The sequence below is a fragment of the Doryrhamphus excisus genome, chromosome 23 (genome assembly GCF_030265055.1).
Source record: "Doryrhamphus excisus isolate RoL2022-K1 chromosome 23, RoL_Dexc_1.0, whole genome shotgun sequence".
Classification (NCBI taxonomy): domain Eukaryota; kingdom Metazoa; phylum Chordata; class Actinopteri; order Syngnathiformes; family Syngnathidae; genus Doryrhamphus; species Doryrhamphus excisus.
The window spans coordinates 9197984-9215337 of record NC_080488.1 but is presented as its reverse complement, the minus strand read 5'-3'; the positions used below and the strand labels follow the sequence as shown (position 1 = coordinate 9215337).

The window sequence follows — 17354 nt, the reverse complement described above, 5'->3', positions numbered from 1 at the left end:
TCCATCTCAGCTAATAGCCTGCAGACACGCTTGTTGCTGACGAGTCAAAACCTTCTTTGCTATTTTTGCTTATTATCACACTTCACACAGATATCGTGTATGGGAATACGTCTGCTGGGAGCACATCGGCGGCCAGTGTAAATACAGACACTCTGCATGCGTGTTAGAAACAATGACTGGCCATCTTTGTGTACACGTCTTGTCTCTCTGGGGAGGAGCAGCTGACCTTTGATGATGGGCCCACTGATGCTTCCTGGTTCACTGCGCCAGCTAGACTTGCCAATCGAGCACACACACACACACACACATAGACACACAGCGCTTATGCATATGCAGTACACGTCCGCAGACAGTGTGCGGCCCTCAACACACCCGGCCTCGGTGTATCAGTCCATCTGACTGTGCCAATCAGCACAAGATAAATTATTCAGTTTACTCGTTTGCTCGCCCATGTCAATTAAATCCCCATTAAAAGTCCGTGTTTACCATGCAAAAACAAACACAATTTAGAACAATTGCCGTCTCCACCTTGAGACTCTGTCTGGATGGGAAACTGCACAATCGGGCCTTCTGTGATGTTTAATGCAACTTTCCAAGACAGCAAGCGGAACCTTAGGTTGGAAACCCTCACAATATATGAAGTCAACAATAAAAATGGGAAAATATTTTTAGAAATGTGATATTCACCTTCTAGGCGGCACGGTGGCCTAGTGGTTAGCGCGCAGACCAGCTAAATAGATTAAGGGCGTACATTGAAACAAATGATTTATGGCTGAATTTAAGAGCATATTAATCACTTGCTTTGGAGGGTAATTGATTCCAAACCCGACCAAAAGTAGGATTCCTTATTTAGAAGTGTAATATGTTCATAATATATTCATATTTGGAGAAAATAGCACATGAAATAGCACCCCTATAGTCACCTTTACATTCGTATTGCCCAATGTAGACGTTGCAAATGGTGATTAACCATAATTAATTTGTCAAATGTGATTAATGTGCGGCACGGCGGTCTAGTGGTTAATATGAATAAATGAGATATTTTGTAGTAATATTATTAGAGCCCCGTCAACATGGTATAACACCCCTATAGTCACCTTTATACTCCTGTTATCCTTTGATAACTGATAGCTGACTAGTTAGCCTCTCCAATTGACTTATTTTACAGTAAACTTAAAGTATTAGTTACACACCAACAACTGACTCGCCGACATTTTATAGTGCATGCAGAGGTAGATAAAGCTGCCAGATGCCGCCTGTCTGTTGTGGGTACATAAAAAATACATCATATCATAGGTCACCCACTTATAACTGAACTTGTCCAAAGAAGAATTCAATATGAATAAATGAGACATTTTGTAGTAACATTATTAGAGCCCCGTCGACATGGTATAACACCCCTATAGTCACCTTTATACTCCTGTTATCCTTTGATAACTGATAGCTGACTAGTTAGCCTCTCCAATTGACTTATTTTACAGTAAACTTAAAGTATTTAAAGTAAACAGAGTGGGATAGAAGGACAAAATAAGAAGTCATAAAATTACCACTTCCACACAAAATCGAAGGACAACTTTTTTGCAGTCTGTCATGTCGGACAAGCCATCACGTTACTGACACCGAATGACCAGAATACTACATATAACTTGTCCTTCAATGTTTTTGGACTAATACTAGGCTATAGTGGTTAGCGCGCAGACCTCACAGCTAGGAGACCAGGGTTCAATTCCACCCTCGGCCATCTTTGTGTGGAGTTTGCATGTACTCCGGTTTAATTGGCGACTCCAAATTGTCCATAGGTATGAATGTGAGTGTGAATGGTTGTTTGTCTATATGTGCCCTGTGATTGGCCGGCGACCAGTCCAGGGTGTACCCCGCCTCTCGCTTGAAGACAGCTGGGATAGGCTCCTGTCAGATATGGAAATGAAGTATCTCGAATTGTTTAGCAAACTTCAATGTACTCCACATTCAATATAACGTGGCGGGAAATGTGTACCTGAAAGATGGAGTCCCTTCACATTAACACTCACAATACGACATGAAGGAGCCCGGCCAGTTTCCTGCCTCACAATACATTCCATTTCCTGTTTTCTTATGATTGTCATCAGATTGTTCCTATTTTGTATCATTGGTACACTTCTCTGAGGGGCATGATAAAAAAAATAAATAAAAAAAAAAACACACACAGAAGCTCAAATTGATTCTCCAAACACTCAAAACACAGACAAAAATTCTCCTTTATAAAAGTTTTTTTCCCAAATTAATAGATTTTGAGTCAACAAGCCTTAAAAATGGTCTGTCAGGAAAAATGCAGTGTTGCTAATGTCAGCGTCGCGTGTAAAAAAAGGCAAGCAATTCCTTTAATTTAATTAATGAAAGCACATCCGTTGCAATAAATTATATAACAGGAACGCGTTTCTAACGGCTCTGCCTTTTCCAAGTCCGAGTTATTTGTTAATTTGTTTACTTTTGATTCAAATGTACTGTGTTCAATGACTATTTCACTAAGACTATGTAGTCTGCAAATGAAAATAAATGTATAACAATGTGTGTGTAAAACTAAACAAACCAAAGCATGGAGAAACCAGCATGGTGCATTCAGGGACTTCATGTGGAAGGCAGTGTTTTAATCAAGAGAGATGATTTAATTTTCAGCTCTATTATTAGGTCACAAGGCATCACAACATCAGCGTGGGTGAAGAGATGGTGCATTATCTCAGTAGAGAGCGTGGCGCCGGTCTTAATTACTATACTGTTAGCAGATAGTTGTTGCCAGGTAGTCTGCCAGGTGCATTGAGGCTGATTCCTCGGCTGATTCCGTGTCGTACTTCGTAGAAACCGAGCGAGTCTGCATCATTATGAGAATCTGACTAAATAAAACTGCCATTAACGCAACATTAAAAGCTAAATTATAGCATCCAGTAACACATTTTTGTGTATTCAGGATGCTAAAAACATTAGCATCTTAGCTCTGTGTTATAGTTGACAAAGCAAATCAGCATGAAGTCTAATAATATATCTCAATAAGAAATTAATTTTTTACGAGAACATGCCGAGAGCCAATAAAAATAAATTGCGTGTGGAAAATATGTTGCATTTCAGTGCTACAGTAGCAATTTGAACAGAATGGACAATTATTATTATTATTTTAGTAAATTAAAGTTCCCTATTGCCTGAAGTCAAACATGAACAGTTCTAGCCTGTAGCCAAAAATGCAGCTCTAATTCACAGGCATATTGTCTTTGTGTTTTAGGCAAAACAAGATATTGACAAATATAATATAAATATCAATTTTGACAATTTTTCCTGTTTTCTGATATGCCGCGAGTCAAACCACTAACTTTGTGACTTCTGCAGGGCCTAACTTCATATTAATCAACATAAAAAAATCATTATTTGCAGCCCTAGTCTCAAGTAAACTTGAATTAATGTATTGTATTAATTATTGTGAATGTATATGCCATTTATATGGCCATATAATCTCCAGGATATTATAGTAAGTCATGTAGTTCATACAAAGGGTGGGAGGAGCATAAGAGCAGTCGGGTGGACGTTCAACTTGTCAATCTCCCCAAATGTTTTCCAGGTTTGCGTTGCCCGCTGTGTGCTCTCACACAAACATATTAGCTGCCCCAGCACGCGCCTTACAAAAACAGATACATTTTTAACAGTCTTGGAAACATGAATATTTTTCCATATTGAGTTTCCATTTTCAATGCTTTTACTTTGTCATACTTGAGTAGGAAAACCTGGATACACAAAATGCAAGAATGAGTTGGCAACACTTTATAAGAAGGTACACAAAATGAGTACTTAATGAGGAATGAACCCACCTAACCAATGATCACTTGTCATTAGTTCCTCAGTAAATACTCTATACATTAGTTCCTCAGTAACTACTCTATACATTAGTTCCTCAGTAACTACTCTATACATTAGTTCTTCAGTAACTACTCTTCATGCATGTGCCTTAGTTAGTCAGTAACTACTTTATACATTAGTTCCTGAGTAACTACTTTATACATTAGTTCCTGAGTAACTACTCTATACATTAGTTCCTGAGTAACTACTCTATACATTAGTTCCTGAGTAACTACTCTATACATTAGTTCCTCAGTAACTACTCTATACATTAGTTCCTCAGTAACTACTCTGTACATTAGTTCTTCAGTAACTACTCTTCATGCATGTGCCTTAGTTAGTCAGTAACTACTCTATACACTAGTTCCTCAGTAACTACTCTATACACTAGTTCCTCAGTAACTACTCTATACATTAGTTCCGCAGTAACTACTCTATACATTACTTCTTCAGTAACTACTCTTCATGCATGTGCCTTAGTTAGTCAGTAACTACTCTATACACTAGTTCCTCAGTAACTACTCTATACACTAGTTCCTCAGTAACTACTCTATACATTAGTTCCTCAGTAACTACTCTATACATTAGTTCCTCAGTAACTACTCTATACATTAGTTCTTCAGTAACTACTCTTCATGCATGTGCCTGAGTTAGTCAGTAACTACTCTACACACTAGTTCCTCAGTAACTACTCTATACACTAGTTCCTCAGTAACTACTCTATACATTAGTTCCTCAGTAACTACTCTATACATTAGTTCCTCAGTAACTACTCTATACATTAGTTCTTCAGTAACTACTCTTCATGCATGTGCCTGAGTTAGTCAGTAACTACTCTATACATTAGTTCCTCAGTAACTACTCTATACATTAGTTCCTCAGTAACTACTCTATACATTAGTTCTTCAGTAACTACTCTTCATGCATGTGCCTGAGTTAGTCAGTAACTACTCTATACACTAGTTCCTCAGTAACTACTCTATACATTAGTTCCTCAGTAACTACTCTATAAATTAGTTCCTCAGTAACTACTCAACTAATTAGTTCCTCAGTAACTACTCTATACATTAGTTCTTCTGTAACAACTCTTCATGTATGTGCCATAGTTCCTCAGTAACTACTCTATACATTAGTTTCTCAGAAACTACTCTATACATTAGTTCCTCAGTACCTACTCTATGCATTACTTCCTCAGTAACTACTCTATACATTACTTCCTCAGTAACTACTCAACTAATTAGTTCCTCAGTAACTACTCAACTAATTAGTTCCTCAGTAACTACTCAACTAATTAGTTCCTCAGTAACTACTCTATACTTTAGTTCTTCAGTAACAACTCTTCATGTATGTGCCATAGTTCCTCAGTAACTACTCCATACATTAGTTCCTCAGTAACTACTCTACTCATTACTTCCTCAGTAACTACTCTACTCATTACTTCATCAGTAACTACTCTACACATTAGTTCCTCAGTAACTACTCAACTCATTAGTTCCCCAGTAGCTACTCTACACATTAGTTCCCCAGTAACCACTATATACATTAGCGTAACAATTGATTGTGTCGAATTGATTGTTGATTTATCATTGAAAGAATTGGAGTCCACACCTTGACAGTACTGTGGATTCAGTCTCAACTAGGTTGTGGTCTAAAGAAAAAGAACAATTTTTTTTTGTTATTTTTCCCCATTGTCAATCACTGATAGATCATTAAGACAAAGAAACCCACTGCACACAATGTCATTAAATATACAAATTGATCATAAATTACATATATTGGTTGTGAATTAGTAAACGGCTTATTTTTTTAATATTGAGATTAGGAATTAAAGTGAAGAAATTATTTCACATTTGAATAATTACATATTATATTTCACATTGAAATCAGCGTTGTATTTGGCTTCATATTTAATTGATTAAAACCCGATAGCTAAGATTTCAATAGCTTATTAATGAAGTTTAGCCTAAATGAGTGAATTTTCTGACTCTTGACTTCTACCTGAAACATTTTTACCTTGGCCTCGAAATCAAAAAGGCAAAAGAATTGCACATATTTTTTTGTACACACAGTTCAACCCCGCACTGCTTATTAAATTGAAGTTCATTTAGCACTTAGTAGCCTTGGCATGCTCACAAACATCTGCAACCTACTGATTCTGCGCCACCGCATATCCCTTCCCCCTTGCAACGCACCAAATGGCACAGCTAGAAGTGGAGAGTTTGCACGACGTGGGTGGCGGTACACTCACTCTGTGGGCACTGCTCACTGGTGCAATTAAGAGACTGAAGGTCGAGGCCCTGGCAGTCCTTGCCCCCGGTGCCAGGTGAGGGCTGGGTGCACTCTCTGCTCCTCCACATGGAACAGTCGGCACCACACGGCGACCACTTGCTCCATTCGCTCCAGCCTCCGTCCACTATAAATAAACATTCAGTGAAAAAGAAAACATGGGTGAGGAAAAAAACTGATTTATATTTCAGTTCAAGCCAAAAAAAAAATAACGATTAATCGGATAACAAGCCAAGCAAATTTCACATAAACACACCCAAAAAAAATAACTTTCACAACATGCAAAACTGGGCGGCACGGCGGTCTAGTGGTTAGCACGCAGACCTCACAGCTAGGAGACCAGGGTTCAATTCCACCCTCGGCCATCTCCGTGCATGCGTGGGTTTTCTCCGGGTACTCCGGTTTCCTCCCAAATTCCAAAAACATGCTAGGTTAATTAGCGACTCCAAATTGTCCATACGTAGGTATGAATGTGAGTGTGAATGGTTGTTTGTCTATATGTGCCCTGTGATTGGCTGGCGACCAGTCTAGGGTGTACCCCGCCTCTCGCCCAAAGACAGCTGGGATAGGCTCCAGCACCCCCGCGACCCTCGTGAGGAAAAGCGGTAGAAAATGAATGAATGAATGAATGAAAAAGAAAACATGAGTGAGGAAAAAAACTGATTTATATTTCAGTTCAAGCCCAAAAAAAAAAATGATTAATCGGATAACAAGCCAAGCAAATTTCACATAAAAACACCCAAAAAATAACTTTCACAACATGTAAAACTGGGCGGCACGGTGGTCTAGTGGTTAGCACGCAGACCTCACAGCTAGGAGACCAGGGTTCAATTCCACAGTTCAATTTCTCCGTGCATGTGTGGGTTTTCTCCGGGTATTCCGGTTTCCTCCCACATTCCAAAAACATGCTAGGTTAATTAGCGACTCCAAATTGTCCATACGTATGAATGTGAGTGTGAATGGTTGTTTGTCTATATGTGCCCTGTGATTGGTTGGCCTCGTGAGGAAAAGCGGTAGAAAATGAATGAATGAATGAACGTGCAAAACTAGTAGGTGCATTTGCATGTGAGACCCGATACAACTGATAGGAAATTCTGTTACCATCTTGTGCAAATCAACAGGCTTTAAAATGTAAACCTGTCGGGGGGGGGGGGGGGGGGGGGGGAGCACAAAGACATGCAAATCCGCTTTGCAAACGTTCAAATCCAAGCAGATGTACCGAGAAGCTCGAGATTTATTTTCACCTGTTTTTCTTTTTTGTTTATTTAGTATATGCAAATGAGATGCAACCATGCTAAAACCACACAGATGAAGTGAGTTGTTGATCTAAAGCTCAACAAGTACACCTGTTACCGCAATGCAACTCGCTACATGTGAGGGTTAGACCAGGGGTGGGCAAACTACGGCCCGGGGGCCACATCCGGCCCGCCAAGTGTTTGAATGCGGCCCGTCCGTTCTTTCCAAAGTATTTCATTTAAACTCAACATAGGAACTGGCATCATGGCTTGAGCCAACCTTTTGATGGTTTTATCAATTTTGTTATTTGATGTGGTCTGTTGTTTACAAAGTGCTCCTGAAAAAAGGGACACAATAATAATAATAATAATAATAATAACAATAATAATAATAATAACAATAATAATAATAACAATAATACTAATACTAATACTAATAATAATAATAATAATAATAATAATTATAATAATAATAATAAAAATTAAAATATTTAAATATAAAATATTTAAATATAAAATATTTAAATATAAAATAATAAATAATAATAGCAGATTGCGTGACACTTTTACAGATACAATAATACCAGATGGACTGTTACGTGTAAAATATATATTCTGTCCCCCCGTTTTGTTAAATGAATGCGGCCCGCGAGCCAAAAAGTTTGCCCACCCCTGGGTTAGACACATGCGTGTGCGTGTTGCAGCACACGTGTGGACTGCGAGCACTGTGAGCGATCGTAAAACAAACAAAACAAACAGGAGCGTTCTGAGAGCGTGCTGCCGTCGGAAATAACAGCAGCTTTACCACATGTAGAGTGCAGCCATTTTTGTCACAAAGGTGGGCTTTGCGCAGCTGATGCTGGGAGCGATATTGAGAGTGATGCAGCACCCCCCTGCCCCCCCCGGCCTGGGGAAGGTTACCATAGGGCTAATAGGAAAAAGAGAAGTAATGAGCTCTCATGAGGGGGAGAAACACCACTGCCTTGCTCTTTCCCTAGTCAGAATCTATCAGTGGAGGGGACCTGGCGAAAAAATGACTCGACGCTAACACACCTCCGTGACAGCAGCAACCCTCTGCTTGGCTGACCCGAGGGGCAACGAAACCGTAGCGCTCATTAATCCCAGCAATAAAGAGTCCACAGGGCGTGACCCCCAGAGAACAAGTACTACAGGTCACAAGCTCGGGTTTATGAAGCACGAGTGCTGCTCTTGGTTGGATCCAACTATGATAACATAACTGCGGCAGTTCATGATGTCATTTGGCTTTGCAGCTAGTCCATGATTGGGAAAAGTGGCTAAAAGCTGTTGTGGACCGCCCCCCCCCGTGAGTCACAGGTGTGTGAATTAGGCTCTTGGTACGCCACAAGCTGCACGTTGTGACCACGTGTGTCCATAAATGATTGCTTTCTGTGTGTGAGGCAAGATGCTGACACAGCTTGGGTCTCTTTTGCAGTCGGATCCGTTTGGCAGAGAGAGCAGAACCAATCAGATAATTGTCCTTGTTTGGCATTGAGTGGACCCATCCGTGGGCCAGTGGGCTGATTATCAAGGCTGGGACAGAAAATGATTGAATAGCAAATTAGATTCTAATGAATGCGGAATGGCGCCCCTCAGTTTATCCACGCCACTGTGAAATAAAGAGATGGGATCAACGTTTTGCCATGATGATGAATTTCTAGTTTTTTTTTTCAGACGAGCGAATGGGCAAATAATATTTTCAAACAAAGGAGTGGCAGCGGTATGTAGATGACACATAAGTCAAGCATAATTTAGTAGTATTGCATATAATAAGTCATAAAATGTGACTGTTAAATTGTTTTTTTTTGCAGCTTAATCGCAGAAACACCTTTTTCATGTCGGGTTTATGGAGAACGGCCCACTAGAGCACCCCTGATTCTATCATGTTTTTGTAGGACTATTCAATACATATATGTATATAGAAACTACAGACCAGATGACTATTATTTTTGTCTAAATACATACATACTCTCAACAAAACTTTTCAAAGTCTTAACTCAAACATGTACAACTTTTCCGATGTACACAAAAGGCCACTCACTCTCAAACACTGTTCTCAAATCAGTTTAAATCTGTGTGAGCATTCATAATTCATATGCCAATCATATACAAATACAAATCAACTGCACATTTTTGATGGCCTTATATAGTTTTTGCACATTTGTTACACTGAAATGTTTCAGATCACTGAATAAATTTAAATACTCGTCAACACAACACAGATAATCAGTGTGGAAAAGGTTATAAAGGCATTTATATAGCTTTGGGACTCCAGCAAACCACAGTGAGAGCCATTATCCACAAATGGAGACAATGTGGAAGAGTGGTGAACCTTCCCAGAAGTGGACGGTCAACCAAAATGGCCCCAAAAAGCGTAGCGGCGACTCATCTGAGAGGTCACAAAAGACCCCACAACAAGACCCGTCAGAAAATCATACCTGGGCCGCATCAGTTTAAAAAAACAACAAAAAACGCATTTATTAAAAACAGAAAAATTAATAATTTGTTTTGGTTTCGATTTTCTACAAGAAAAGCTCTGATAAAACATTCCACTGTTTTATTTTTCTACACAAAATAAGATGAACACATTTATACTCTTTTTATTTACAACATATTGCGCAACTGCAGGGTCTTGAGACACATGCTAACTCGCAAACTAGAGAGCTAGCGACCTAAACGGTAGCCTTCAAGTTATTTCCTTTAAACTTAAATCGCCAAAAACTTACCACTTCCACACGTATAGGGAGGATAACTATTAACAGTTATTTAACCTTTAACATGAACATTAATCAAACGTAATATTTTTTTCTGGGTACATGATACCATACAGCATCCATATCAAAAACTTACCACTTCCACACGTATAGGGAGGATAACTATTAACAGTTATTTAACCTTTAACATGAACATGAATCAAACGTAATAATTTTTTCTGGGTACATGATACCATACAGCATCCATATCACACTTGCGTGGGCGGCACTAACATTAAACTTTCATATCAAAGCGGGGGCCTCAAAGTAGTGTCCTGCGGGCCACATTTGGCCCGCGGGATGCGTGTTTGAGACCGCTGTTCTACAGTGTAAGTCAAATCCCCAGGAAGACATTACTGGCATAAGAGTGAAAGGCTCTGCAAGTGATTTTCAATCATGCAGCACCACAGGTCTGAGGTCAGTCTGGTTCCTGAGGAGGGACAGCAATACAATAGCACAGTGCCATGCTCCTATTTGGACACGTTGTCAAAGGGGGAAAGCAAAAAGGCCCCCGCCATTCTTTCCAGGTTAAAGCTGGGTCTTTTGCTACTAAAGTGACAAAGGCCGCTGATGGTCACAGGCCAAGATCATCCAACATGTGCGGTTTCCGTGTCCTTGAGGAGAACAGGAGAAACACCACTGAGAGCAGCGGGTCATCCCTCAGCTCCTTGAGTCTTGTCAACACACACGTGTGCACAGTAACGGTCCCTTAATCCCAATGGCTGACGAAAACACACAGAAGACAACCACAGGGCTTGACTTATTTTTCTACACAAAATAAGATGAAAAATAAATAAACAAATCAAGAATAAAGAAAATCAATCAATCAGTAATAAATAAATATAATAATAATAATAATAATAATATTAATAATAATAATAATAATAATAATAAATATAATAATAATAATAATAATAAATATAATAATAATAATAATAATAATAATAATAATAATAATAATAATAATAATAATAATAATAATAATAATAATAATAATAATTATTATTATTATTATTATTATAATATTATAATAATAATAATAATAATAATTATTATTATTATTATTATTATTATTATTATTATTATTATTATTATTATTAATCTCCATCATAATCTATTATTATTAATACTACTAATAATAATGTTATTATTATTATATTTATTTATTACTGATTGATTGATTGATTTTCTTTATTCTTGATTTGTTTATTTATTTTTCATCTTTTATCAATCTTTTATTATTATTATTATTATTATTATTATTATTATTATTATTATTATTATTAATAATAATAATAATAATAATAATAATAATAATAATAATAATAATAATAATAATAATAATAATAATAATAATAATAATAATAATAATAATAATAATAATAATAATAATAATAATAATTATCATTATCATTATCATTATCATTATCATTATCATTATCATTAATAATAATAATAATAATAATAATAATAATAATAATAATAATAATAATAATAATAATAATAATAATAATAATAATAATAATAATAATAATAATAATAATAATAATAATAATAATAATAAACTTAAGAAACCACATATAGTTGGTGGGTAGACAAATTATTTTTTTCAGATTAAAATGAACAAAGCATTATTAGAGCCCTGTAGACATGACAAAACACGACTATAGTCACATTTATACTTTTTTAACATTAAATAGTATGTGATAATAAGATCATCATGGTTTGTCTGGTATCAGGCCCAGTATCATGCCCCCAAGTGTCAGAAGACAACCACAGGGTGATGGAAAGAGCCAGTGTGGATCATGAAACGCCACAAAATGTTAATTTTTAACAGCTTTTACAAATTAAAAGTTAGATTTTTCTACTGCCGAATGAATGGTATGGTTCTAATGACTAATTAAACAAAGTAGACACGACTCCCTTATGTTCACTAATTCACTAGTAGAAGCCAAGATGGCTGACTGAACGCAAGACGGGAGGCCAAGATGAATGGCACAGAATGATTAAAACCGCGTCGGTCCAAAAGTCTGTCACCAGATGGCCACCCTGTTTTCAATGTGAACTAATATGTTTTCGTGCTCTATTAGCAACATCCTTTATTTGTTCTTTGGATACAATTGAAGCCTCGAGAATGAGCTTACTCGCTAAGAAGAAATAAGACACTCGCCTGCAGTGCAGACAGCAAGCATATGGGTGCCGAAGATGCATGTGCACGGAACACGCTCGCTCGCTCGCTCGTTTCGCGTGCACGCTTGCCAACAAACACGCACAAACACACTAGCCCCGAGTCTGTTTATTTTCCATCTAGCAGAATTCTCATGACTCCGCTGGCAAGCCTGAGGGATCGGTACAATATTTGAATAATTCACCCAAGTTAGCAATCTTTTCATGTTGTTTGCATTCCTCTCTCACATCAGGCAACAGCTTGCTTCATTTGTATGGGTCAGGTGTCACCGCCGTGCTTGTAGAACTTGGCTGCAACTATTTACAGTTGGCTGTGGTACTGCATATTTGCTGGAATGTGACATTTTGCTCGAAATCTTGGACCCCCCCGAATGCGAGAGGGGCGGAGCCAGTGAGAACAAACCGGATGTGATGCGGTGGGAAGATGACGAAAGTGAAAGAAAAAACAGGAGACGGATGTAAACTCCTTGGCCGACTGTTATGCTATGAGCCGGAGGATTTAGCCTCAAGCTCCCTGGGCCCCCGACCAGCATGGCGCCCATCTGATCTGACACACTGGCCTACGCCTACTCCCATTAAACACGTTGGAGACTTGGACAAAAATACATCGGAGGCTCTCTGGCTTCACACGTTCCCTATGAGAGGTGCTAGCGTTCTGGTGCTAACAGGAGTCATCAAAGTCGACAGGCTGAACGTGGCTGTTGTGCGTCGTGAGGACGTCCTTATTGGTTATCACATGGTTTGTCTCGACCTTCGGTTTCGGGCTGATACTGGCACACGAGGGCATGATACTGGGCCTGATACCAGACAAATCATATGATGATCTTATTATCACATACGCATCAGGTTTTCCAAAAAAACCAAAAAACGGATTTATTAAAAACAGAAAAAATTTTGAAAATTCTGAACGCAAATTGTCGTTTTTACTGTTTATATTTCCTAAAGATGTAATCCTGGTGACAACTGTAATAATGAATAAATCGTCTTAATTTAACGGTTCCACCTGAAATCAAAATGTCTTTTTATTAAGTACATTCACTGGGTCCAATGCAGTTTCTGCCACAGCACCATAAGGGTTGAAATTACCAAATTGAAAGTGGTTGTGTCTCACCTACTGACACCTAGTGGCCAGTGTAGAATACTACATATCATTCACAGCATCTCTGAATGCCTTCTGTTTTACTGGGTCCAATGCAGTTTCTGCCACAGCACCATAAGGGTTTAAAATTACACCCGTTCTCCATATGGAGCATCTAACAATAGCAGGAGTGACATTAATCTGTTCATGTTCATAGAGGTCAAGATGTAAAATTAATTTAACGGTTCCACCTGAAATCAAAATGTCTTTTTATGAAGTACATTCACTGGGTCCAATGCAGTTTCTGCCACAGCACCATAAGGATTGAAATTACCACATTGAAAGTGGTTGTGTCTCACCTACTGACACCTAGTGGCCAGTGTAGAATACTACATATCATTCACAGCATCTCTGAATGCCTTCTGTTTCACTGGGTCCAATGCAGTTTCTGCCACAGCACCATAAGGGTTGAAATTACCACATTGAAAGTGGTTGTGTCTCACCTACTGACACCTAGTGGCCAGTGTAGAATACTACATATCATTCACAGCATCTCTGAATGCCTTCTGTTTCACTGGGTCCAATGCAGTTTCTGCCACAGCACCATAAGGGTTGAAATTCCACCCGTTCTCCTTATGGAGCATCTAACAATAGCAGGAGTGACATTAATCTGTTCATGTTCATAGAGGTCAAGATGTAAAATTAATTTAACGGTTCCACCTGAAATCAAAATGTCTTTTTATTAAGTACATTCACTGGGTCCAATGCAGTTTCTGCCACAGCACCATAAGGGTTGAAATTACCAAATTGGAAGTGGTTGTGTCTCACCTACTGACACCTAGTGGCCAGTGTAGAATACTACATATCATTCACAGCATCTCTGAATGCCTTCTGTTTCACTGGGTCCAATGCAGTTTCTGCCACAGCACCATAAGGGTTGAAATTACCACATTGAAAGTGGTTGTGTCTCACCTACTGACACCTAGTGGCCAGTGTAGAATACTACATATCATTCACAGCATCTCCGAATGCCTTCTGTTTCACTGGGTCCAATGCAGTTTCTGCCACAGCACCATAAGGGTTGAAATTACCACATTGAAAGTGGTTGTGTCTCACCTACTGACACCTAGTGGCCAGTGTAGAATACTACACATCATTCACAGCATCTCTGAATGCCTTATGTTTCACTGGGTCCAATGCAGTTTCTGCCACAGTACCATAAGGGTTTAAAATTACACCAGTTCTCCTTATGGAGCATCTAACAATAGCAAGAGTGACAATCTGTTCATGTTCATAGAGGTCAAGATTAATTTAACGGTTCCACCTGAAATCAAAATGTCTTTTTATTAAGTACATTCACTGGGTCAAATGCAGTTTCTGCCACAGCACCATAAGGGTTGAAATTACCACATTGAAAGTGGTTGTGTCTCACCTACTGACACCTAGTGGCCAGTGTAGAATACTACATATCATTCACAGCATCTCTGAATGCCTTCTGTTTCACTGGGTCCAATGCAGTTTCTGCCACAGCACCATAAGGGTTTAAAATTACACCCGTTCTCCTTATGGAGCATCTAACAATAGCAGGAGTGACATTAATCTGTTCATGTTCATAGAGGTCAAGATTCTGCTTCTGCTACAGGGGAATGTCAAGTACCCCCGGACAGCCCATTTCATTTAATTCAATTACTGATTGCTTCAGAGCTAATAATAACAGATCCATCCTGATGCATTTTTGCTCATGCTTTTGTCTCCATTCACTTGCTGGGTTGGGTTACTTACACTCACGCGTGACATCTGCTGATGTCTTTACATGCGTGATGTGGAACATGATATGTGGATTCACAGATGAAGATAACCTGACAGAAGTGTAGGATTTCCCTCTGTGTCATTTAAGCATGGGGATGGTTTCTCCTGTAAATCAACTATTTGATCATTCAATGCCGGTTTGTACATAGTCAGGTTATTTCCATTCTTTGCTGTTCCTGTCCTTGTTTCTACCTTCCACCGTGTTTTGCAGCTCTCTCGCTCCCGCTATCTCTGGCAAGGGGGGGGCTAATGTAGGACTGCAAATGAAGGAAGCTGCATCTCAGGCTACAAAGGATCGATATCTGTTGCTCAGTAGCAGGCACTGCGCTCCCTGCCTCGCGAGGGAGGGAGGGAGACCGGGAGGGTGGGGGGGGGGGAATGAAACGCCCCCATTCTAACGATGTAAACAGCACACCGGCCGCCATAATTCACCTTTTTATTGCCTATATTTACTACACAGCTTGAGCAGCAAATAATAACAAATGTAGTAGCTGGTCTGACACGGTGCCATGGCTGGCTGGGACCATGTCTACTAAATCAGAGAGGTCTATGAAATAAGAGCAGAGACTTCACAAAAGATAATGAGATATGTGGACAAAGTGGGATGATAAATTTCAAAACTGTGAGGACTAATCGTTTCGGGAAAATGGCCGCGAATGTCTAATTACGGGAAATAACAGAAGCGTTCCAGAAGAGAGCTTGCAGGCCAACAAAACTATGAGCGGATGACTTCTGGATGCAAAGAAATTGAAAAAAGAAGCCGCAGGAAGTGCCACAGGACAAGCGGGTTGGGATTGCCTGGGAGTTACCTGGACAGGTGGCCACGCAGGCACTTTTCTGGACGTTCTGCCCCTCACACGATGTGCCTCCGTTCAATGGCGTGGGATTGGTGCAGCTCCGACTCCTCTTCTGCCAGCCTCGCCCACACACGGCACTGCAGGACGACCATGTGGTCCACGTGGACCAGCCGCCGTTGACTGTCAGACCAGCGCAGGGGTGGGGGGGGGGGATGGATAGGTGGGGTTACGGGGAGAGGAAGAAGGTTGGAAGGGAGGATGAGGGATGAAGGGACAGAGCAGCCAGGATTACCCGACATGCACTAAAGGACAAGAAGTGTTCCAAGAATAATCGTGAGTGCTGTTGCGGTTCTAATGGAAGTGCAAAACAGAGAGGGGGAGGGGCGGGGCTGGAGTTACGGGCTAACACAACGACTACATCAAGGTGACCATATTTAGACGTAGCCTCGTGGAACACAGATTACCTGTTAGTGAAGCGGTGCAAGAAACAATATGATGAATAAATTCATGTTATGCACGGCCAAATGCTAACAAGCTAAGGAAGCATTAAATAAACGTCAATACACCAATGCACAACGGAAGCAATATAGCAAACAGAAGCAGTCATGTGTTACTGTAACTGGTGGGCGTAGTACTACACAGTATTAGAAGTAGTAGTATAAACTGTAGTATACAGTAATCTCATTTATTGTGGTTAACCAGACCCAACCTTAACGCGTTCATTTCTGTCAAGAATTCCTTATTTATAAATGTAAATATATGGTAGTTACAGCATGGAAAACCTTCTAAATGCATTTTTTAACATGAGTAGCGCCCTCTAGACATGATATGATATTCCTTTGCACTCATATTCCCTAATATAGTAGACATAATAAGAGTAAATAAGCCATTTAAGACAGAAATAATATATGTTGCTATAAATGTGTGACGTCGGAAGTTAGAGATAATTCAAACCTGCAATAAAAGCCTGCTGTTCGTGCAATCACATCTGGTGGTTGTGTCTCACCTACTGACACCTAGTGGCCAGTGTAGAATACTACATATTCACAGCATTTCTGAATGCCTTCTGTTTGTATTTGATTTAATTGAGATATTTTTATGCTAGAAAATGCTTAAAAAAAAACATACAAAATGTTACAAAAAGCCAGAAAATTCTAAACGCAAATTGACTGTCGTTTTTCCTAAAGATGTAATCCTGGTGACAACTGTAATAATGAATAAATTGTCTTAATTTTAAGGGTACACCTGAAATCAAAATGTCTTTTTATTGTCTTTTAAGTACATTCACTGGGTCCAATGCAGTTTCTGCCACAGCACCATAAGAGTTGAA

The 17354-nt window shown here is 39.2% G+C and overlaps 1 protein-coding gene across 4 annotated transcripts in view; it reads right to left on the bottom strand.

The window, feature by feature from the left end:
* unc5a (unc-5 netrin receptor A) overlaps window positions 1-17354 on the bottom strand; it is a 226806-nt gene that overhangs the window by 51040 nt on the left and 158412 nt on the right. For 2 of the 4 annotated variants that reach the window (XM_058063405.1, XM_058063406.1), the window contains exons 6-7: window positions 16037-16204; window positions 6110-6274 (exon numbers count right to left, since the gene is read on the bottom strand). In XM_058063405.1, coding sequence (XP_057919388.1) covers window positions 6110-6274; window positions 16037-16204 — 333 coding nt within the window. The remainder of the gene's footprint in view (window positions 1-6109; window positions 6275-16036; window positions 16205-17354) is intronic. The other 2 variants (XM_058063407.1, XM_058063408.1) reach the window with 1 other exon arrangement.